The 23,721-nt window shown below is 45.2% G+C and overlaps 2 protein-coding genes and 1 long non-coding RNA gene across 10 annotated transcripts in view; 2 read left to right on the forward strand and 1 right to left on the reverse strand.

The window, feature by feature from the left end:
* Positions 1–63: 63 nt before the first annotated feature.
* On the forward strand, positions 64–17,853 carry ADSL (adenylosuccinate lyase). Its single transcript, XM_055712662.1, has 13 exons — positions 64–313; positions 4,709–4,912; positions 6,067–6,111; positions 6,894–6,973; positions 8,943–9,114; positions 9,412–9,458; positions 9,863–9,953; positions 10,792–10,861; positions 12,319–12,466; positions 14,459–14,549; positions 15,109–15,198; positions 17,255–17,431; positions 17,711–17,853. Exons 1-13 carry the CDS (start codon positions 158–160, stop codon positions 17,795–17,797), a joined length of 1,458 nt encoding a protein of 485 aa, XP_055568637.1. The 5' UTR covers positions 64–157; the 3' UTR covers positions 17,798–17,853.
* Positions 17,467–20,850, reverse strand: LOC114017967 (uncharacterized). Its single transcript, XR_003563332.2, has 4 exons — positions 20,712–20,850; positions 19,260–19,330; positions 18,336–18,494; positions 17,467–17,624 (listed from the first exon to the last, which is right to left on the reverse strand). It is a non-coding gene; the product is annotated as an uncharacterized LOC114017967 (long non-coding RNA).
* The window catches only part of SGSM3 (small G protein signaling modulator 3), a 30,733-nt gene continuing 26,545 nt past the window's right edge, over positions 19,534–23,721 (forward strand). For 2 of the 8 annotated variants that reach the window (XM_055712658.1, XM_055712657.1), the window contains exon 1: positions 19,536–20,001. The gene's annotated coding sequence lies outside the window, so the exon portion shown is untranslated. Of the gene's footprint in view, positions 20,002–20,693; positions 20,829–21,047; positions 22,223–23,721 lie in introns of those variants that run through there. The other 6 variants (XM_027816031.2, XM_055712659.1, XM_055712660.1 and 3 more) reach the window with 5 other exon arrangements.

The following is a 23,721-nucleotide window of genomic DNA, read 5'->3' on the forward strand; positions in this document are numbered from 1 at the left end:
TCTTCGTGCCTGTCACCCGGCGCGCGGCCTCCTCCCGCCAGGGGGCGCCGTACTCCGCGCCAGGGGGCGGGGCGTCGCACACCCTTATAGCGCGCTGCCGGCGGGCGGCTCGCGCCGGGCGGCCCCGATCGCTCCGTCGCCTTTCGCCGCCGCTGCCATGGCGACCCCCGGCGCTGAGGAGGACGCGATGGCGCGCTACCGCTCTCCGCTGGTGTCGCGATACGCCAGCGCCGAGATGGGCTTCAACTTCAGCGAGAGGAAGAAGTTCGGCACCTGGCGCCGCCTCTGGCTCTACCTCGCCCAGGCTGAGAAGGTAACGGCGGACGGGGCCGCTGAGGGGGGAGGCCGCCTCCGAGCGCTGGGGCTGTCCCGGTCCCCCTGGCGGCCGCGGCGGGGGCGAGGGGGGCTGCTGGCGGCCGCCGCCCCTGGGCTCGTTGGGTGCGCGGCGCAGGGACCAGTGGGGGTGCCCGCCGGGGCTGCTCCGGGGAGACAGGGCCGGGGCTGCCCGGGTGGGCGGAGGGAACGGGCCGGAACAACCCCCGGGTGCCCCGGCGCGTGCTGCGGGGAGAGCGGGGGCGAGGGGGGGCGGTGTGTGCAGGCGCGGCTGTACGCACCCGTCTGCGGACCTGCAGGCCCTCCGCAAATGACCTCCTCCGGTCTCACACCCGCCCCTTGCACTTTTGCCTTGTTTGTGAAGTTTTGTAAAAGCTTCGCTGAGCGGTTGCGGGGGGGCGCGGCGTTGTGCTGCTGAGCAAACGCTAGTGCCCCGCTCAGGGGGCGTGACTGAGGGGCTGGGCGCTCTGGTTCAATCCCATCGCTGCCAGCCGCTGCCAGCAGGACCACCCCGTGCTTCTGCAGCCAGCTGGGTTTAGACAGCCCTTATTTCTGAGATAAGTTTGCTTTTAGCTAAAGCCGGCAGAAGAGTTACCCAAAAAATGTTCATGAGGTTTCTAACGGGCCAAGTGCCACGGGAAAAAAAAACCTTGGTAACATAAGAGGTTGGTATCGATTCAGCTATTAGGAATCAGCAACTGAGAGTATGTCCGTATAATTGCAAACTGTTGCATCAAGTAGAATCTATGGAGTTAATATTTTGAAAGCGTAGTTTAAGCTAAACCTTCTTACTTTGACTTTGGTCCCAGTTAGGAGTATGCACACAGCCCATTACTTCTTAGCTGAGACGCAGCCAGTTTTTAAGATGCACTAACTTGATTCCTCGTGACTGAGAGGACAATTCTCATCAGGTTTTTGACAGCAAAAAGCCCTGTAGTATGTTCCTGGAAAACAAAGAAAAAAACCACACAAAACTGTCTTCTCTGTCTTCTGACAGGATATCTTTAGCTTTCAGACTCAGTAGTTGCCATTTGTTTTGTGCAGAGTCCTTCCATTTCCCTTTTTGACGTGCTGGGGTTGTTAGGAAGTGATCCAAGCACTAGGTCTGGCTGTTGCTGTTAGCATAAGGGTAGAGAAGCACCATGCTGGAGAATGAACGAGCAGTGCACGGCGTCATTAACGTGTTCCTTCTCCGTTCAAGGATTATACCACTGCAGCGGCCTCATCTATAGTAAGCTGCACCAAGTGTGATGTTTTAGAAGCTGAAGATGTAATTACAGTGCTGTGTTATATAGGAACCACCTTCTGAAATACAACGTGCTAGGTGTTGTCACAGTTTGAGATGCTGGACTGAGCAGACTGCAGATCTCATCTAGTATAGGAAGTGTCAATACCACAAATGCATGTTTAAGGAGCATTGCATGTTCAAAGCATAATTTCAACACTTGACATATCAATTCCAGCAGATAATGACTCTTTCTTCTGTTCAAGATACTTTACATGACTTGCCCCATAGGAGAGAGCAAGCTGCTGAAAGAACCAGCCTGAGACTTCGAGGTTTCCGCTCCCAAGCCCTGAACTTGGGGTTCCCCTGTTTCTTGACTCTTGCTTTCCCTCTCATTGCCACTGTAGAGTTTTGTTCTCAGAAAGCAGAGAGAAATCTTACAATTTCTTGAGCACCCTTTTCATAGTGGAAAGAGGGAGACTACTATTTTTATCTGTCTCCTAATTCCAGAAGAGTTTGTCTTCTGATGTCAGCTCTGGACTGAAAGCGTCAGCTACTTTAGCACCTGTTAGCTCTGTCAGTGACCTGTTAGTCATATTAGCAGTTTCCTTAGGTTCCTTATAGAAGATACATAGTATTTCTTTTTGGGTACATTTCAGAAAGTAGTAAATGAACCATGGACAATATTTATTCCAGTATTTATCCTCATTTTCAAGACACTTGTATGTTGCTTCTCTGTCCTTATTGAAGATGCATAATATTTCTGTTTGGATACATGGAAAAAAAAAAGTAATGAATAAACTGTAGGCAATACCTTCTCTTGTTCTGTAGTAAATCAGTATATTAAGAAGCAGGGAAGTAGTAAAAGAGGGGACGTGCATTTTAGTGATAAAGCTTCAGGTAAAGTACAGGGCCAGGCAAACGGTTTGAATATTCAACCTACTTATAGGATAAATTTTCGAGTAGGCCACTTGGAATATGTCAAATAAGAACTGGAAAATTATTTCACTGGAAACTGGATTGTGCAGAAAATCTTTACAGTTAGTGTTTTGTTCCTTACAGCAAGCAATACCAGGAGGTTGAAAGAGGAGCCTCAGCAAAGTGTGTGATTACTGGAAGAGCTCCTTAAACTACTATTTTCCCAACTGACAGCAGTTAGTTTGGGTTAGGAGCTTAAGCATGTGAGTTTATGCCCATTCCAAAACTCTACTTGTTTTGTTTGGGGTTTTTTTGCATAAATTCATTTCTATTGTGGTATTTCTATTGAAACCTCATTCTTTTTAAAATAACATATTGTTCAGGTCAAGAGCTCAAGATTTAATAAAAAGTCAATTACAAATTTCATGGAGCTCTTCCTTCTAGAAGTAGCTTTGACATCCTGCAGCATCAAACTGACATGTTTTGCACATGTGAAATCTGCATGTTTGCTATCTTATAAGAGCCTATAGTAGCCATTGATCTTTTCCCCCTCCTCCAATTTCAGTTTTGTTATTTTTCTGTCATATATTCTTTATTAGATGAGCAGGCCAGTGTTCTCATTCTGTTTGCAGTGGATCTTTCATGTCATCTGCCTGCTCTGCTCTGCCCTTTAGGAATAGGGAGGAACAGTCATAGTTGTTATAGTGGTGTATCAAACTATTGGAACAGCCTCAGAGGAATATCCTAAAAGCACAATCCAGACAGCACATGGCTGACCTGTGGTGTTTTGGAGAAAACCCAGTGTTCTCCCTCAGGTAGTTTTCCTACTTAGTTTTCTTATGTAGACAGGTTTGAAGGACATTTGATTGCTTTCCTCCTGAGGTACTGTCAATATCGGCAAAAACTCGCAGGGAAGAGGCATCATGTGATGTTTGTGGATCATGAGAAACAGTATTTGTCTTGGCACTACTCTACCTTGCATGTATTCCTATGACAGGTCATCCCTTTTCCTGGGATTATTTCTTTCCTCTTTGTATGGCTGTCAATGACTGCATACTGGGGTCAGCTTTTCTCAGCAGATCATGGATGTATGAACAAGGCAAGAGGTTTTTAATCTTGGTGCAAGAGTGTATTGCCTGCTTGCGTTGCTTGTGTGCTTTCAGGTAGTTACAATCTGCATCAGTACACCACAAAGACAGCAGTCTGGGGCCAGGTGTTTCTCTTCATTTATCTGGACACTCACGGTTGTATATACACTTGCAGAATCATATTTTAAGTTGTGTGGGTGCTAATTATCTGATGAGGACCTTGAAGACACATCTGCTGCATTTGCTGTCTTCTCTAGTTCCAGATTCCCCATCTGTAAAACTTATTTTCATTCAGGTTGATTATGAATAGAACCAGCTTTTGAAATACTTCGTATCCTTGGAGCTTCCTGACTGGTGACTTCTAATGGGAAAGGCAGTAATGGCTGGAAAAAGTAATAATGCCAAGTTCATTGTGAGACTTTTAAACTCTCAGTATCACGAAAATACATTTTTTTCAGCTTAGTTAGCTTGCCAGTACAGAGCTGTGCAAGAGTTATACTAGTGTATAATTCTGCAGTTTGATATCTTATTCTGTTTTTAAGCCAGCTTGCTGAAAAGGTTTAGCAAATGTTTTCAGATGTGAACAAGGAGCATTTATCTCCTGCTTCCAGATCAAGTACCTGATTTCCCGAGCTTCCAGATTTAGGCTGCGATGAAGTACTTTCAGAAAGGTACAAACGCATTTACCTCTCCATATGTTCTAAGTCTGCTTTTACAGTTGTGTAGGTCTAGTTGTGGTCCAAACAGCTCTTCCTGACACAAGCTCTCTGGTCACATGATAGCTGGATTGTTCTTTACCCTAAGAGTGTATTTCATTAAAAGAAATTAAAACTATACTATTTTTGTATCACTTTTCCCTACATGTCTGATTTTTGTAATTTTGTAGTTGGCACAGGGATCTTGCATGATTGAGGAGCGTATGAAGCCCAAGAGGAACATCTAAGCATGAATGCTGTCCTATCCTATTGGAAAAGACTGGAGAACCCTAGAATGAAAGCATTTGCTGTTACAGCTCTTGATTATGCGAAGTGGCCATGTTTCTATGAAGTGTCATATGGGAGTACATTATCTAACCAGTTTTTGTCTCAGTTTGGCTTGTCTCTTAAAGACAAAAAGGAACAAGAAAGTTCTTCTCCCCTTGCAGTCACTTGGGCTTCCTATCACAGATGAGCAGATACAGGAGATGGAAGCAAATCTGGACAACATTGACTTCAAGATGGCAGCAGAGGAAGAGAAGAAGCTGCGTCACGACGTGATGGCCCATGTTCACACCTTTGCCCACTGCTGTCCAAAAGCTGCAGCCATCATTCACCTTGGAGCAACTTCCTGTTATGTAGGGGATAATACGGTAGTATAATATTTTCAGTTTCCTGCCTGCAGAGCTGACCGAAACAAAGCTACAGTTGCTTACTTAATATTATTTTATAAAGAAAAGTTTATAAAGATCTATGAAGTAGATTTTTCAGGCATCTTTGTTAGTTTTACTGTTGAAGTTTATTTCCCCTTTGTCGTAGCTACCTTAGGAAGGCAAGGTCCTCTTGCCTTCTTTCTTTTGATATGAAGCACAATCTGTCTGGAAACTAACTGTTCCCAAAGTTCTGCTTGCATGTTAAATATTCAAGGAGATAAGAGACTGTGTGTTGCAAATGCATGCAGAAATACGTGGACTGTCAGTTATGCCAATGGGAGAAGAGTTCATTGACTTAGAAAACAAGGCCACCTTTGATATACGCAGCCCACGAGCTTTCAGCTGCTGCTTGGAACCCCTGTATCAGTTCAGGGTAAATAAAGCTTTTCAGTGATCAAATGAATCGATAAGTGTGTTAAGTGAAAAAGGAAGTACCACCGTTCTACAGAACTGTAAAATGTTTGTGAAAAGCTGCCTAAAACAGAGTGCAAACTGAAGCCTAATTTCTCAGTATATATTGCTGTTGCCCTGTGTCCAAATCACTGCAACTTCACAACTGCTTTTGTTGTATGAGAAGCATCTGTGTGATTATTTTTTACCCTACTCCTTTGCAAGCCTGTTTGGCTTTTAGGTAATACCACCTTCCTTGTGACACTTGCACCTCGCTGTACCTCAGGCTCAAAAGAAGGAGTAAAGGCGACTGCTGCCAGTCCACTTCCTTTCCTGCTGCCTTTAGTCTATAGTCTTTAGCCTGCACTTTTCACTTGGGATGAATAATTTAGTCTGTCATTCCATGGGTGTCCTAAGTATCCCAAAATAATCATTCATACCCAGTCAGTGGAAATGGGTTTTCTACTGCCCAGTATGACTTTCTGTGGATAGTATAGAAGGAACAGTGATGGGTCCAGCATTTTCATTATAAGCAAGTTCACCGCATGTGCTGGTACAAGAAGGAAAGCAGAGCTTTCATTTTAAGAAGAGACTTTTGAGCGGACAAAGCACATTTTAGTTATCTGTGTCCTCTGAGAGAAGCCATTATGTCTGGTCCTAAAGACGAAGCTCAAACTTCCTTTCTTTTTCTTTGCTTCTTTCAGGATCTGATTGTCCTCCGTGATGGGTTTAACTTGTTGCTACCCAAGGTGAGAAGGTGGTGGTGCACAGTGTCTCAGAAGTGGGCAGCACTGATGTCCTGTGAAGAGCCCGTGTTTAACTTGGATTTTCCTAAGCCTTGCTGGGAAGCTAGGAAGGAGCTGTCTGTTTGGGTTATTCTCAAGAAAGCAAACAGTTATCTTCCTTTCCTTTCTCCAGTCTTTCCCCAAAGCTTCTATGCTCACCATGGGAATTAATAAGCAACTTGTTGTTTTTCTGCACCACAGGTACTAGTTTCAGAAAACAACTGTATTGCTTTCAGGATCAGCTTAGGCATCCCCTTAACTATATTATTAAGAGTGTGTCGGTATTCAAGAAACTACATAATACAATTTTCCAAGGTCAAATATAGTGAGACTGTAGTGCAGTTTTGTCTATCTGGCCTGAACGTCTTGGCACCCAGTTTGCCCTGGAATGTGCATGTGTCAGTTATACCCAAAGCAGCTTTATCTCTGACCAGTTCTGGGAATAAAGAAAATATCCACGGATAAACCAGCTGCAGGATTGGGGCGGGCATGAAGGCTAAACTAGTCTGAGCTGAAGTCCAACCACTTGTATCATCTCTTGCTTGAGTTTGTAGCAAGAAGAGATGATGTGCATGCCCTGAAAAAATGAAATGCGCCATATTCTACAACTAAAGGAGGGTATTCAAGGACTGCACAGTTGTTTCACTCCCCTTTTTCTCACCATGTTGTGCTTAAGCATGCTGACTTCTGCTGTGAGGTTTTTTTCTCTCATTCCACACCTTTTCTATCCTTCCTGCACCCACCAGCTCGCAAGGGTGATCAGCCGGCTGGCCGACTTTGCTGAGAAGTATGCTGACCTGCCTACTTTGGGCTTCACTCACTACCAGTAAGTAGCCATCAGCCTTTGCTTTCATTTTGTCAACTGTGCTTTGGTTAAATTGACCTGCTACTGCTTTCTTTCATCCTTTTTCCCATCTCAGACCAGCGGCAGCTGGTACTGCTGAACGTCATTAAGATATTGTTGGTGGTTCAAAAAAGGAGTATGTGCCTAACTCCAGGCTTGTCTCAGGAAATTGAACTGTTGCTTTGACTAGCTGTCAGCAGTTGTTTTAACACAGCTTCATAAAGAATGACTTCCTGGCGAACATAGATGTGTGTGTTCTGGGCTGTTTCAGAAAGCATGACGGAATTGCAGTAAGCCTGTCTTCCTGTCACATTTTCTTTTTTTGTTTTTCTGTCACTTAAGTTAGTTTCAGCTGCCACTTAGAAAGGTTTGTTACTGGCTATTTGCTACTACAGCTACTCTGTCACTGTAGCTGCAGCTTTCTTCTAAAGTTATGGTTCAAGATCCATCTGCTTTCGTACATCCCGTTGTGGGTCCCTGGGAAGAACCAGGAGGATGGCAGTTTAAAATTTCTCCCAAAGGAGAGTGAGAGCACATCAGGTCAGGTCTCTTGATTAATTGTCTTGCTGTATATGCTGTGTCAGTTCAATCAGCTGTAGTCCTAGGTACCTCTTCATCTACAGCTTTTTGGAGGACGATTCTCTGAGCTCAGTTTTATCTTGGCTTTTGGAAAGAGTACAAAGGAGTATTCAAGAGGGGTATGTAAGGCAGAGTTGTAAAAGCTAAGGTGAAGAAGGCATCGAAACCTTGGCCTCTTCTGCGTCCTTTGTCAGCAGAGCCTCTGCCCCATGGATGAACAGGCCGGTGTTTCCCTAGCCTTCCCTCTTCCTGCTTACATACTGGCAGAGGTCTGTCTCGTTGCCTTTCACATCCCACACCCCATTCATCCAGGTGGGCTTTGGCAGCCTAGCCCCATCCCTGCAGTGCCGGACAGCTTCTTTGTATTCCTCCTGGATCGCCTGTCCCTGCTTCCACATCTTCTATGCTTCCTTTCCATGTCTGAGCTTAATCAGGAGCACCTTGTTCATGTGCGTGTGCTTTTTTGAAACAGTATAGAGGTTCATGGGGGTAATTTGGAATATTTCAACTTCTAGGTTCTGTATAATACCCCCATTTTCTTCTCAAAGCCTTTTCAGGGAGACAGTGTGATTGAAGCTTGCAAATTTCAAGGTGGAGGTCTTATAAAAAATGTTGGCTAACAGTACCGTTAATTATTGCACGTTTGCCCAGAGGCTGATGAATGTGTTTTTATAAAGGAACAGTCCCTCAGGAGGAATCATTTAAAATCTCAACGTGTACACGGATGTTTGTGCACTGACGAGTTCACACGAGTGCTGTAGGTTAGCTAGGATGCCCCCTGTGCCCTGGGTGAGCAGAACTGGGGTGAAGGACAGGTGCGCCCCCGTTGCTGCCAGCCCCCGGCTTCTCGCCCCTGCGGGCGCGGTGTGGGGCGCAGGTCGGCAGGGGGCGCCCTCCGCCGGCGCGGGCGGGGCGCTGCGGCTGCGGTACGGCGCTGGCCGGGGCTTTGCTGCTCGCAGAGTTCTGGGAAAACACCCTGAAACTCCCTTTAGATGCTCTGCCTAGTGGGCCTCCGGTCGCTTTTCTTTAAGAAACTCTCAAAAGCTGTGTAGGGAAACACCTTCAGATACCCACTGTCACTTATTTCTTAATCTCCTGTCACACAGAGAAACTACAATTACTGCTTTCTCTTGATGTCGTTACACCTAATTCCTGAAAAGAACTATCGTATCTTCAGTACCATTTGCTGGTGATATATGTGCGCTGTCATATCTTACTGTGTAAGCCAGATCTTTTTAATTTCTGCTCAGAGGAGACAGAGAGACCAGCCTGCAAGGAGGTCTTAACACCAGACTCGGCAGCAGAGTGTGGTCCTTGTGGAGTTACTGTGCAAACTGTCAATGAGTCACATTCTGTTCTTGGTTGTTTTCAGACCAGCACAGCTCACCACTGTGGGGAAACGCTGCTGCTTGTGGATTCAGGACTTGTGCATGGACCTGCAGAACCTGGAGCGGGCTCGGGATGACCTGCGCTTTCGGGGTGTAAAAGGCACCACTGGCACTCAAGCCAGCTTCTTGCAGCTTTTTGAGGGAGACCATAGTAAAGTAAGTCTGACAGCCCAGGGCATAGTCTTGGCAATTCTCCCCTCTGGAATGCTCTTGCCTTTGGGGGAGCGTGGAGATTCTGGCATCAAATTTACAAGAGCACTGTGATCCCTCTGGGATCCACTGACAAGACTTTGTGTGAAAGTGAGCAGAATCTAGGAAGACAGTGCTTCCCAGCAAGCAGAACATTTGTTGATAGTAAACTGAGAAAAGCAAAGGATCCCTGTTGCTGTTGCTGACCTTTCCGAGTTGTTGCATTCTGAGCTTTGTTTGTTTTGGGTTTTTCTTCACCCTGAGGTTGAAGAGCTGGACAGATTGGTGACTGCAAAGGCAGGATTTAAGCGGTATGTAACAAGTACACTTAGTCCCCTATATTTGGTGTTAGCAAAATGTGACTCCTCCTGTGCATGTTGGCCCAGATTACCCTAGCTGCCAAACTGACATCTGTGCTGCTGTTGACTTATCTTCCATTCCCATCTTCCATTCCCAGTTGCAGCTTCCAGGAAACTTCACCTCCTAAACAGGCCACTTCTACTTGTCTCCCTACCAAAGCACAGCTTCCCATTTTTCCTCTGTTTTTCTCTCCCATCTCCATGCTGCCCCAAGAAGTTGACAGTCTGAATCCAAAGTAGTTCTCACCCGGGCAGAATGACAGCTCTCCACTTCAAGAGCCATGTCACTCCTTGCTCAAAGTCTTGTAGTACTGTTGTATCTGTTGGCAGCGCTCAACTTCTGTGCTTATTTGTAGGGCTTATATGGTCACAGGGCAGACCTATAGTCGCAAGGTGGATATTGAAGTCCTGTCTGTGCTGGCCAGTCTGGGGGCATCTATACACAAGGTGAGCACCCTATTTGTGTACATCAGGAAGAGGGAGAAACGTTTTAGATCTTGAAGAGAAGGTGCCCATGGTGCAGAATGCTGTTCTCAAGAAATACTGATTGGTGTGCCTTGTTTAACTGTACTCTTTGTGATCATGTAAATTCACTGCTGAGTACAGGCCTAGTAATCAAACCTCAAAGATCTTAAGACCAGTGGCAAGTAAAGCAAGTTTACTGGGCAGATTCTAAGATGGGTTAACAAATCCCGCACCAGATATTAGTCTAATCTATGCTAAATTGATCCAATTAAAGTAAATGTCTCTCCTGTGGTGTATGAATTTTTAAATTTCACCATTTGCTCCTAGTTAATTGCTTCTCTGATAACGGTGTTATTCTCTCTGTCCTTGTGGATTCTTTTCATTGATTTATCTCTGTTCCCTCCCTCTACTTTCTCTTGCACTGAAGTGATCTGTGGTATTTTCTTCTGTTTTAGTTTTTTAGGCTGGCTGGTTCAGTGAGCACACATTATCTGTGTTTGCAAATCACTGTGTAATTTTGCTTTGCATTTTCAGTGTTCCCTCCTGGTCTGTCTTTCTTTCCCTGCGAACATTTGCCCTTCTTGGAGTCCTGTTCTGTTCTAATGCAGTGGACGTGGCTTTTTTCCTTATGTTTTCTTGATTTGGAGTTTTAGGCCAGGAAGTATGATTGCAGTGTCAATTTTTTTGTCAAGTTTTTCACTGTCCCCCCAGTTTACTTCTTGGACACAGATGCAAACACTTCTCCAGGAACACTAACAGGACTATATATTGGTGTGTGTTAGTTTGGTTCTGTTTGTTAATTTCTTGGGCTTTTTTCTAGATCTGTACTGACATTCGTCTTCTGGCCAACCTGAAGGAGATAGAGGAGCCTTTTGAGAAGGACCAGATTGGTAAGGGATGGGAGATGTTTCTTGGACCAGTGTATGAATCTTTTCATTTATGTTGGTACAGCCTTTTAAGCAAACTTAGAAATGTCACTGACAGAAGTTGCTTGAAATTAACTGGGGCTTGACATTGTTTGTATTTTGGGTCCTTTTCAAAGAAAAAGAAGTGAAAAAAAAAAAGAAAGGAAAAAAAAAAAGCACTTTACCTAAGGGTTTCTAGATATTAAGTAATTTAAAACAGATTTGTATTCATGCACTTCCTGGGTTTGAGGGTAGAGCAGAAGCAGTCCTGTATGACCCGTTCCCCACAGAGGAAGACTTGAGTCTGAGGAGTATTTAGGGTTTTCCATTGCTCATGAAGCTGACTGGAGCTGTAGGTTTTCAGCTTGACAGGATTTTAGTCTTTATAAACAGATAAATTTGGAACAATGAAACTAGGCTGGACCCTTGCCAGAAGAACACCAAGGATGTGATTCTGACATTGGTAGAAGAGAAGAAGCAAACATAGAGTTTTGGCTCTTGGCTGGAAGAAAGTTTAGGCCTTCTGTATAGTTGCATATGATTTTGGCAAATTAAGCCTTAGTCATATCTGTTACTTGAACAGTTCTGCATTCTGTGGATGGTTTCGATATCCATTCAGCAGAGCAACAGGCAGCAGTATAAATATCGGACTTTGAGGGAAGTGTTATTGAGCAGATGGGGTCTTGAATGCTGTTAAAGTTGCCATGGGTAGCCTAGAAAGATGGTGCTAAATACTGCATTAAAAATGAAGTCCATTTGTTCTTTTGATGTGGTAGTACTTCTGTTTTGCAGAGTCACAAAATGTCTTCTCACGTTTTTTCTCCCCACATTTGGATGTTTCTAATCTGAAGGCGAAATGTGGTGGTGTCATTCTTTTTGTCCTTAGAAAATCATCGTGGTTTTGAGGCTTTACTCAAAAACATGATTCCTGACAAGTTTTTCTTATCTGGGGAGGACCTTCATCTCTTCTTCCTGAATGCACTGCTTCTGTTGCCCTGTTTCCATCACTCTTTCTCTGTGGCAATGTATTTGGAAGAAAAGGGACATGTGGACTATCAAAAGTCGCTCTTGCTTTAGCGGCTTGATAAAAGCTTTATCTGCTCAGCAAGGCTGCATGGTTGTGTGAGAAACACACCTGGAACGAAGAAAACAGGATCTCTGGCAGTTAAGCAGGGAGAAAAACAGGAGCTGAGCTGGGAACTGATGACCGAAAGAATGTCAACAATTTTAACGATGAGACTAACCGCTTGTAATGCTTTTAACCAATTAGTGTCTGTATAGCAGCGTGTGAACAGTGTATGTAACCAATAGAATTACGGTGTGATGTGTGTATGAATATTAATATTGTATATAAGTTTGCAGAAACTTAAGTGGCTTCAACTAGGATCATATTGATATGTTGTTGAGTCTGTGATTTTGCTACTGCATTTCTCCTTTCACAGGTTCAAGTGCTATGCCTTACAAGAGGAATCCAATGCGTTCAGAACGCTGCTGCAGCCTGGCTCGACACCTGATGACTCTGGTGTTGGATCCCCTTCAAACAGCCTCTGTGCAGTGGTTTGAGCGAACGTTGGATGACAGTGCCAACAGGTTTGTTTAGATCGTGCAATGCAGCAATTTCAGAAGGTCTTGTGCCAGAAGGTCCTTTGATGTATTCAGAAAATACTATTTTTAAACTAAAACCACAAGTTACCACCTTGATGAAAAGCAGTTGCAATAGAATCTAGAGACTACAGACTGGCTTCCTCTATAAGGTCAGATGAAAACTGTTAGGGTTTCTTAGTGTCAAGATGTTCTGCAAAGGAAACCAGCAGAGAGGGAGGGATGCAGAAGCCATGGTAATAAATTGCTCTCATAGTCTTCCTGTTTCAACAGCATAGCGTAACATTACTCACATTTCTCAAATTTTCCTCCCTGTCTGTTTTGAATGTGGGTTTTGACCCTGCTCTTCTTCACTCAAAGAATAATTTAACATTTTATCTGTAACCCCTTAACTCTCCAAATAATCTAAGGAAACTTATTTTCATCTCTTTGTAAAGTGTTGTTCTTTACAAGCAGTTCAGATCTTAAAGACAGAGTACAAACATTATTTTTTTAAGTAATATTTCATGAAAACCTGTGCAGGTCTTTCAGATACTGGTCAGCAAACATTGCTTTTTCTGTTTCTTCAGTACGACTATTTTGAGATGAGCAAAATTTATTAATTACTATTATTAAATAAATTACAGCAAGTAAATTCACTGCTTCCATCTTCCAATTAGTACTAAATTGGCATAAAGCTCATATTTACCTTTGAAATGTTTTAGTTTCAAAGTAGTCTTCTGTTGCAGAATTTGATCTCCTAGAATCTTAGAAATCTTTAGATTTCTAAGGTATGGGGGCTTATGGAACAATGAACAGCAGCAGTTTTGGCTATAGACTAGTGTTAAGATTGTTGATGAGAATGTTACCTCATGTCTCCAGAAACATAATGTCTGCATAAAATTTCATGAAAGCGTAGAATATCTTTTCCGAAAAGGATTTTACTCCACAGCTGCTAGTCTTAAGAAAAGAGCTGCATAGGCAGCAGGAAACAATGTAAATTTTTAGAAATTGGATACAAGTTGACGTGGTACATGTATTTCCCAATAGCTACCGAGTGTTGAGAGATATACTGGAATGTTTCAAATTTTGTTTTCATCTCATCTAATAGAAAGGGTCACTTGTTAACTTCATAATCCAGTTAAAAAATTCTGTGCCTTGGGTTTTTCTTGTTAAAGCTAGTGTTTTGAACGGAGAGCAAGCCAGAGAGAATGCAATCAACCTACAAAACAGCAAAGTCCTTTTGAAGACAGTATGATAGAATTGTGGGCCTTAAATGTAGCATGCTTCAAGTACTAGCATATTTTAAAAGATCACAGTTTAGCCTGGGCCAGGCATTGCTGTCACAGATGAATGATGCTGTAACTGCTGCACTGTGATGCAGAGCCTTTTGCCTGACAGAGGTCAGTCCCTGCTGCTCTTCTCCTTTCCCTCCTTTCTGTTTGTCATTTCTTTTTGTCAGGAGCCTACTTAGTGACCAGGAGCTGGTTTCTTGGAGGAAGCCCCCACCAAATGAGTGGATAACTTTGGAAGTTCCCTGCTAAGCACAGCCAGGCACAGCACGAGTGTGTAGCATGTCTTACAGCTGAAGGGTCAGATCAGCAGACAGGGCAACACAGAACACACAGGCCAAGATACTCATGTGTTCGCTAGTTCTGTAAATCACTGCCTTCTTTCCTAGCTGTGTAATCATTGCATTATCTTGGAGCTTTCTGTGTATGCCTTCACCCTTTCTCTTCCTCTCTCTGCTGACAAAAAACACCCAAAAACCCAACCAAAACCAAGAAACCTTCCCTTGTCCCCAGCTTGAGAGCTACTGCTATAAGATCTTCTTTAGCTTTTCTGTTTGTGATGTTTGAACAATAAGGAGAACAGTTCCAGCTTTAGGGCCACAGTAATGCTATTTACAGAATTGTTTACAGAAGCTAATGAGCTGGACCTGACATAGACTGGAACACAGCCTTTATTGCTAACTGGGCCCTGGGTATGTGTGTTTCACAGGCGCGTGTGTCTGGCTGAGGCTTTCCTCACAGCTGACATCATTCTGAGTACACTGCAGAATATCTCCGAGGGACTTGTGGTATATCCAAAGGTAAAGCAGGAGATAATGTATGCAGTGCTGCATCCTGGATAATGCTGCAATTATGCCAAAGTATATAAAAATCTTCCCACTCAAAATATTACATTTTTATCTGTTCAAATGGTTTCTGAATTTTGTTCTCTATTCTTGCTACATTCTCACTCTTTGCAGGACAGACGTGAAAGGGTACTTGTTGAAGCCAAAAGATAGTAAATTCAAAACTTCTCACAAAGGATATTTTTCCCTGAATTACAAAATGGATCTGTAGCATCAAAAGATACTGTCAAGACAGATCTCATACAGTCCTGTAACTTACTATAGGTTTAAAAAAATAAATTAATTACACATCTTTTCCACCGTAATGTCCCTTACAAAGATGTAACTTCTATGTATTATCGGCTTCCATACCTGGATTTCCAGAGCTAAGTTCAAAAAGAGAGATTATCTTTGCATCATTGTCCAGTCCTGGAGATTCAAAGAGAGAGGAAAACTTCACTGGGAATCCCAGTTGTCTACAGAATTTCTATAATGCTGTTTCTTTTTTCAGTTTGTTTGTTTTGTTTTGTTTAAGGTGATTGAGAGGAGGATCCGGCAGGAGCTGCCATTCATGGCCACAGAGAATATAATCATGGCAATGGTGAAAGCAGGGGGCAATCGTCAGGTACAAATGCAGTCCAAAATACCTTTGTTCACTGCCTGGTATTTGACTCCTGAGAAACAAAAGTATCTGGGCTCTTGTCCCGACTATCTCACCTTTCTTTGTTCTCCACCTGCTCCCACAGAGTTATTAATATACACTGATGCTGCAAAGCCAGACTCTGCTCTCTGAGGAGACAGCAGTTGTGGGGATCTGTATTTCCTGTTAGGAACACTGTGTTTGAGCTAATCTGGCTGGCTGTGCTGGAGAAGAGGGAGACCTATTTTTATATTAGATACTAGTAGGCGTTTTCCTTTTGTAAATGTTTGAAGGAACTTGGAACACAGGCCAGGCTTCTTGAAATGGAACACGTTGGCAGTTGGCTACCTTATAAATTAAAAGAATGAATCAGTGCTGTTAAGGAAAAAGCAAGCAAGACCATTCTGAACCATTCATTCAAGTGTCACTCTTCCCTGATTTGGTGTAGTGCTTCTTATTATTAACTTTGTTCATGTCCTTCGTTCAGTTTTCTGTGTTCAAGCAAATTGAAATTAAATGTTTTCCTTACTATATAAATCCAGATACAATTGGCTTGTATTTCCTTATTGTTTAGTTTCACAATTCAGTTAAAAACTGATAATCAAATTTACATCTTAATAAAGAGCTTACTTTCACTTACCTTTAGACAGTAATTTTTCCTTCTATGATTATTGCCACATCAGGGACAAAAGTTAAACTGGCAAGATAGTAATAGCAGAAGGGTTTGCTAGAAACTTTGAGTAGGATATGTGGTTCTAGCTCTCTGAACACTTGTGGCAACTGACCCATGATATTAGTCAGGAAACATCCTTCCCACCCACCCCCTGCTGTGTCTCTGATGTTTGTCACTGGGTCAGTCAGTAAGATTCCTAACTAAACTTATTAAGGGGCACATCATATGAATAAGTGTCGTTATCTTTTCAGCTGATTCTCTTTCTAAAGTATCCTGTACTTAAAGTCCTCTCTGTTTTGATGAAATTGAAGAGTGAATGTCACTTGTGTTTGTGATTAGCCTGCCTTCCTTCTGGTGCTGTTTCGTTACGAATCTATAGCATTTAGTACATTTATAAAAGCTGTTCATATTTACATTCATGTGTTCTGTTTTCATGTGCTGAGATCTGTGGAACACTACATTTTCTGTGCTTTCCCATCTCACAGCACAGAAGCTCACTTCCTTTCGCTACTACTAAACAGCTCCCTCCCCTAAACGTCCAGAAGACAGGTCTGTTCACCTGGTGCAGGTGTGCTGGACAAGATGGTATTTGGATGGAGGAAACAGGAGATCATTTTCCTCCTAACTGAAGATAGACCAAGGATAATACGTTTGATGAGAAGATTCTCAGGTGGCTCTAAATGCAACCACATGACTGTTTTAGGGCCAGCATGGCAGCATCTGATTTTGCAGGTGGTCCCCGACTACAGTTGGGTTCCCTTGTTTTTACAGATTTACAGGTTCCACAGGAAGTCAAGGCATTAGGAAGTCTTTCAGAAAAATTGTTGTAAGGGCTTTGCTAGTCTTAGTGCCATGTGAAGGTTCTTTGGGAATGTCTAATGGCCCTCGGGTTTATGAGGTAATTATTTTCCTTCAATCTGTCCTTATGTAAGCCATAGTTTACATAGTCTCAGTGCTTGTTAAGTTGGTCAGGTTCTTTTCTTTTCCCCTTTCCAAATCTGTAGACGTTTTACATTGTTTTACAACTGGAAAAAAATCCTATAGTGACTCCTAAGAGTATTTGGGAAATTTGAATTAGTGTAAAGGATTCCAGTGTTGTAAGTTAGTGGTATAAGGGAACAGAGAACATACGTGACATTCAGACTGTTTTCGTCTCAAAGGGCAGCTGTGGAAGGATGAAGAAAATCTTGTTTTAATATAGTAGTATATGAGACACTGCAGTCCAAGCTGTGTCTCATTTGCATGCTGTCCAGTGCAGTACACTTCGATGTTTCTCCCTCCCGCACAAGTTAGTGGGATGAACATGTGCTGTCAGTAGCAATGGGATGAATTTTTTCTTTTCCCTTCCTCTTCCCCCTGCTCCTACAGGATTGCCACGAGAAGATTCGTGTTCTCTCGCAGCAAGCAGCTGCCGTTGTGAAACAGGAAGGAGGTGATAACGACTTCATCACCCGTGTCCGTGCTGATTCTTACTTCAGCCCTATCCATAAACAACTTGAAAGCCTGTTGGATCCCTCCTCCTTCACTGGACGTGCTCCTCAACAGGTAAAGTAATGGAAAGAGGCTACGGGTGCCGTGAGTTGTAATGCAACGTGTTGTATTATCATGCGTCCATTTGTGTGCCAGAGAATGTACATATTATGTACACATTTCTCTTTCATTTTACTTGGCTTTCTTGTCTTTTTTTCCTGTTGGCTTCACACTTTTGACTCTGGATGTATCAGGCTGTTAGGTGTCTCTGTGAAACAAGAGACCCTAGTGAGACAAGCAGATCGGAGAAGGCAAGCCCTTTCTTTTGCGAATTTCCTCTTTTCTTTTTAACAGGTGGCAAAGTTCCTGAAGGAGGAGGTTCGACCAGCGCTGATTCCGTACCAGGGCAAGATGGGTGGGAAGATTGAGCTGGCACTTTAGGTATATTGTGAAAAGGTGTGTGGGTACAGAAAGATAATAAAAGCCTTATTGAACTAGGTCTGCTTACTATGTCATGTTATTTTGGTTCTCTACAGTACATTTAACCCCCAGCCCTTACAGCCACTTCGATTCCAGATGGGCTTTTTCTTCTTTGCCTGCTATTTAATCGAGCCTCCATCTATTGTGTGCTGAGTTACTGAGAAGCACGTGATTGTGACAAGGTAACTTTATCACAGTACCTTTCATTGGCCCCCCATATAGAGCACTGCCAGCTGCTGCCCAACATTGATGTATGACCTGAAGAGCAGGAATAAGAGGAACTGAGCCTACTGCCATTTTCATCTTAATCATCTGCTCTTAAACTTTCTCAACAAGTGTCTCAAAAAACCATAAAAGGTTGTCCTGGCTTTCAGAGTATTGTGATTTGGGGAGCAAACGGGCCGAAAATTTAGGAATAAGCAAAGGGAAAAGCCATGGAACTTCTTGGCCTATCAAACTGGTGGTCCTTCAGGACTCCCTTCCTGGTTTAATACTGTACCTGCAGCTCTATAGCTTCTGAAAGTCGTATTTACAGGTGTGGGTTAGGAACCAGCCACTGCGAGTTACTTTTCCAGGTCCTTGGTTGTAGGTGCTTGATACTGAATGGCAGGTGGACTCTGGCATGCGAAAGTCATTCTCTACTGCAAGTAAGTTTTCTCTGATAAGGAAAGAGAAAAGAGGTTGTAATTCACTGGATGCCAGAGAAAATAAAGAACATTGGTCTTATTTCTGACCCTGAATGTCTTGTTTTATAATGCCTGTGCTTTACTGGACATTCAGTACTGGACCAAACTTTTTGCCCTTTGACCTGAACTGGAATGATTCCATTACTACTTCTTCCAGTGCTGTTACATCATAGCCCATTTCTTTTGCTTCAGTACAATATAAAGCTCCCTCTTTACCTGTTGTTATTTATTCAGACTCTCAGAAACTACAAAATGAGAATTATTTGACTCTTTTCGAAGTGTGATTGCTGGAGAGAATTAAGAAAAGCAGAACTAATAGAAAGAAGCTACCTGCTGTCCTTGAGGCCATCATTGCTTAAAGAGGGTTTCAAAATATAGTATGTTTTAATGAGGCTTGTCTATTAAGTATATAAGAGAAGTGGGAAGCTTCAGGCCATGATCTCCCTTCATCTAGATTGCTCTGGCTGTACCTTGCCTCTAGACTATGGCATTCAAAATGTCTTGAACATTTGGGAGTCTTAGCAGTGCTTAAAACATTTATTTTTTGCCTGCTTGTGCTATTAATGTTTAATCAGCCATCTGTTTAAAAAGGATAATTCAAATTGAACACTGGTAATTTTCAAACTATTCTCAAATGGACAGCCAAGAAAGAAAACATGCGAAAGTCCTCTTTCCTCCTCCTTTGTGGGATTAAAAACCACCAACAGACCCTGTGCAGAGAAGAGCAGCCAATGTACCTTTTGTCATCTGGAAATAGATCTTTGTGCTGGGCAGAGGCTGCCAGCTGGGAGGCACCGGGCTTGTTTTCCTGCAACATTTAAGAAGAGTAACAGTGACACAGGGAAAAACGTCACCCTCCCAGCGAACTGCGGCACGGTGCAAAAATCCTGCCGGAGACCCGCACGCCCCCTCGAAAGCGCTCGGTTCCGGACCTGGCTTCGTTTTTTTCAGCAGAGCTGGCAACGGCGCCGGGCGGAGGTGCCGCCGGGCCGGGCCGCCAGGGGGCGCTGCGGGGGCGGCTGCGGGCGGACGGGCCAGCGTGCCCGGCCAGCGGCTGTCCCGGGTGTCGCGGTGCGTGTCCCCGCGGCAGCGGGGCTGTGCCCTGCCTCGGAGGAGATTCGTCTCGGCCTGAACGCCAGGAAAGCACCGAGCGGCTCCGAGGAGCGGGCCGGTGCCCGGCGCTGACCGTGGCAGACGGGCCGCGGCCGCCCCCTCCGAGGCCGGTGCAGAGGCTGCCCCCGCGGCACCCGGCCCTGCCCCGCGCACCTGGGCTGCGTTCGGGAGCCCCACGCGTGCCACCGCGGCCGAGAGCCCCGCTCCCGCGGGCGGCCCCCCGCTGGGCACCGGCCTACGGCCCCCACAGCGCCCCGCGCCGCCGCCCGGATGCCGCGCATGCGCGCCGCGCGCACTCGGGAGCTGCGCGTGGGGCCGCCGGGTCGGGGTCGGGCGCGCGCCCTGCGGGGACAGCGCGGCCAGCGGGTGAGCGAGGGAGCGCGCGCCGGCGGGGGAGGGGGGGAGGGGGGGAGCGCCGGCGGGGCGGCCGCGGCCCGGGCGGGGGGTCCGGCCGGCGGGAGGGGGTCCTGCCGGCGGGAGGGAGTGCTCGCTGGGCCGCCCCCCGCCCTGCTCCGCCCCCCGCGCCGGCCGGGGCCCCCAGCGACGGCCGCGGCCCTGTGAGGCGCCCCCGGCGCTGCCCCTCGGGCGGGGGGCGCTGAAGGCGCGGGGGCGGCCCCGCCGCCGGGGCTGTGTGCGGGGCGGGGGGTGCGCAGCCGCGGCTCCGCTCCCCGGCCCCCTCCCGGGCAGGGCGGGCCCCCGGCCCCGGGGCAGGCTTCGGGCTCCGGCGGGTGACTCACGGCGGGCGCCGCCGCTTGGCCGGGCTCGGCCTGCCCCCGCGGCCCCGGGCTTCGCTCGCTGTCCCCGCCGCCCCTGCCCCCGGTGACCTGCCCCCTCCTCGCCGGGGCCGGGGCCGTCGGGTGGGCTTGTCCGCCCAGCTCTGCCATCCCCCCCTGCCCTCCCGCCGGCGGCTGCTCGGAGGTGCCCCAGGAGGGGGACGGTCTGTGTTCTGGGGTACGGGAACGGTCGCGACAGGCGGATGGAAACATGGCAGCGTCCCCTCGGTAGCGGGCATAGACAGGCACGTTGCAGGCCCTGCGGCTGTCAGCTGCAGCAAGGAAGCCAGAAGACAAATGTACCTGGTGATGTAAATTCGAGGGGGTGAAGAAGCGCCGTGACGCGGATTTAATCCCTGTGCAGGCGGTGGCGGCGGCTCCGGGACAGCGGGCGGCTCTTCATAGCGCTGCTGAGGGCAGGTCAGGGAAGATTTCTCTGTGTCCGTTTTGCTTCCTTCCTAATTTTTTGAGGGATGTATGAATTCAGTCAGGTACTTTCCTTCTAAGCAAATAGATTTCAGTGTTGGTGTGCGGGTTTTTTATGTGATGTCAGAGCTTCCTACTTCATGATGTCTCAGCCTTACTCTGCATGACTGGCTGTGGTATTTGGTGGGGGGGACAGGGGGGGATAAAGTGGTGAAAGTGTCTTGAGGAAATGGAGGATCCTTTATTGGGGCCTTTAGACAGAGAAGCAGTCTCGCCGGAGTTAAGAACAGTAGTGAGAGGCTGGATCTTAAAACCACTCTAGAAGGAACTACCAGCCTAGCAGGAGTGGGGCACTGCTGTGCTTCTGCCAAGATGTTGATCAGAGTACAGTTGCTTGCTGGATAACCTGAGTTCTAGAGTAGTTTTTCAGTTGCTGCAGAGGCTGGAGTGGTGTCCTGGAAAGAAACAGTCACTGGAACAAAGATCTGTTTCATTATGTATTTCTGGATCCCCGCGAGGGGTGTGTGGCTTTCCCTTTGCAGAAACAAAGGTTGGATTTCTACCCTGGAGAAATCACGAAATAAAAGGAAAGGAAGGGCGTGGGAAGAGGCATGACCTGTAATTAAAGAGATCAGGGTGAGGACTGGTTGTGTCATGTTAATGTAAGGTTATGTTAATTCTGTATTTAGCAGATTAAAATGACGCGTTCCACCTAATGTGTTTTGGTAATCTCAGGGAGATGTCATTCATGCTAAGGGTATCCATGAGGGGCAGCAGATTTCTGGAGAAAGTAAGCTGGTCAGGGGATGATAGAATTAACATCAGCTAATGAGGTGAGGGAGGTGCTGCACCCCTGCTCAGGACTGAAATGATTCTCCAGTTTTGGGGTCTCTGCTAATGTCATTGAGGTTTTTCTTCTTTGCTGTGCTTTTAACCTGTTGCTTGCTTTCTTGCAGGAGGGTATCTTTTGCAAATATCAGTGTTCTAAAGGACCTTGACAATCTTAAAAGATAGGCAATAATCAAAATATTTAGCTTTTAAAAGTCAAGGTCTCTTACCTGAGTTGGCATGGTAACAAGTAGAGATTATTGATGAAGGCATCTGTATGAAATGAGCTGCCGGTCTCAATCTCATTTGTAGTGAATTGGTCTCTGTGTTGCAAAGTTGTTTACTGTGTTTTGTATTTGGAGTGCTTTAAGAAAGGAATCGGGTGAGTTTGCTTCTCCCAAATGATACTGCATTTGAGGTTGTAACTGGTTTGCAAATGATCGGAATGATGTCTGTCTTCATGGCTGTTAATTGCAAACTTCCCACCAAAGCACGAGAAGGAAAGAAAACTTTAAAAAAATAAGCCCTAAGGAGTATTACAACTATCTTCATTGATGAAGGTAAGGCACCTTCTATCTTGGTGTATATGGTTCTATAGCTCTTCTAGCTAAATCCTGATTGGTGATCTGTATCACACTGGTTATCCTAGACCCTGTCCCAGCTCAGACGGATAGGATATAGGGATTTTGCAATTGTCAAGTGGGATGAGGTAGACAAATAGCTTCATTCTGTGTCATGAGTGCAGTGTTCCACGTGTCCATCAGGAGATGGAGAGGTGTTGACACTTCAGGTTTGTATCCTCAGCAACACAAAGACTTGTTTAAACTTCTTTCTATGCCACCTCTCGTCACACAGTCATGATTTTAGATACATAAAATTTACACAGGGTAAATGTCTGGGAGCACTGGAGAAGGTCTCACTTGTCAGCTGTGTTACTGTTGACACCAGGCAGGGAAGAGGAGGACGTTGTCCTGTCACATTTGTTTTGTCTCTGAGGAAGTTTCAGCTTTTTTTAAACTGGAGTGCAACAAGTTATAGTGGTACAAGAGCAATTCTGTTTCTGGCTTAAGAAAAAAATAATGCTATGAGAAATGAAAACACGGTTGTTTTATGAGATAGGAGAAGATAGCATGTTGGTATTAATATGGCTACATGACCTGTTGTCACTGCCCATTCAGTACATAATTTCTTGGCTGGAAAGTACTGATGATTCAGAGGTGAGAGAAAATGTCCATAACCCAACAGGCCTTTTGTTCTGGTGGCAAAAATCTTCCTGAGCCCCAGAAACAGGAAATGTTGGTGGGAGGTTGTCTTGTTTTGTTATAGATGTACGCTTTGCTTTTTTTCTCAGAGTTATCTGTGCCTGTAAATTTCTGCAGGAGCAAGATCAAGTAGTCTAATACGACATGCTAGAAAAGAGCTTTGCAAACAGTCCTGAGTGGTGATCTGGGTGTTACTAGCCTCTTCAGATAATTGAGTTCTGGGAAGACAGAGCCCTGAAGGGAAAAAAAAAAAAATCTTGAGTGCTGTGATACATCCTTTCCTTAAAAAGCTGTTTTCTGGAGCCAAGTGAAATGAGGAGACCTGCTTAGAGTCCTGATAGGTGAATCTGACCTTTTTTTTTTTTTTTTTTAAACTAATACTAGAGCAAATAGTAATACAACAGAGCTACAGGAGTGACCTGAATCTAGCCTTTCTTGTGCCTCACCAAGAGAATAGCAAACCCTGACAGCTAAACCTCTGCAAATCCGTCAGAGGCAGTATCAAGAATCTTCAGGCAGTTGTTTCTTTGTCACTGGGAACGGCAGGATGAGACCAACTTTTACCTGGGGTTGAGCCTACAGGGCTGGCTCTGGAGGTGATGAAGAGAGCTTTGGATGTTACTGCTTGTCACTACTTGGGGTGGGAGTGTCATATAAAAGACTTTGTAATATCTGTCTTGAAATAACTGTCAATGTCTTTCAACCTTTCTTTGATTCGTATAACCGTGCATCTCTAACAGAATTATTTTCTTTCAAACTTCTGCATAGCAAATTAAACTGTTCAGTTGCCATTACCT

The sequence above is a fragment of the Falco cherrug genome, chromosome 5 (genome assembly GCF_023634085.1).
Source record: "Falco cherrug isolate bFalChe1 chromosome 5, bFalChe1.pri, whole genome shotgun sequence".
Taxonomy (NCBI): domain Eukaryota; kingdom Metazoa; phylum Chordata; class Aves; order Falconiformes; family Falconidae; genus Falco; species Falco cherrug.

Excerpts from the sequence above, each read along its gene's own strand:
- ADSL (XM_055712662.1), top strand. The coding sequence starts at position 158 with ATGGCGACCCCCGGCGCTGAGGAGGACGCGATGGCGCGCTACCGCTCT. Across the intron at positions 6,974-8,942 it reads TTGGGCTTCACTCACTACCA|ACCAGCACAGCTCACCACTG; the intron begins GTAAGTAGCCAT and ends GGTTGTTTTCAG. Across the intron at positions 9,954-10,791 it reads TGGGGGCATCTATACACAAG|ATCTGTACTGACATTCGTCT; the intron begins GTGAGCACCCTA and ends GCTTTTTTCTAG.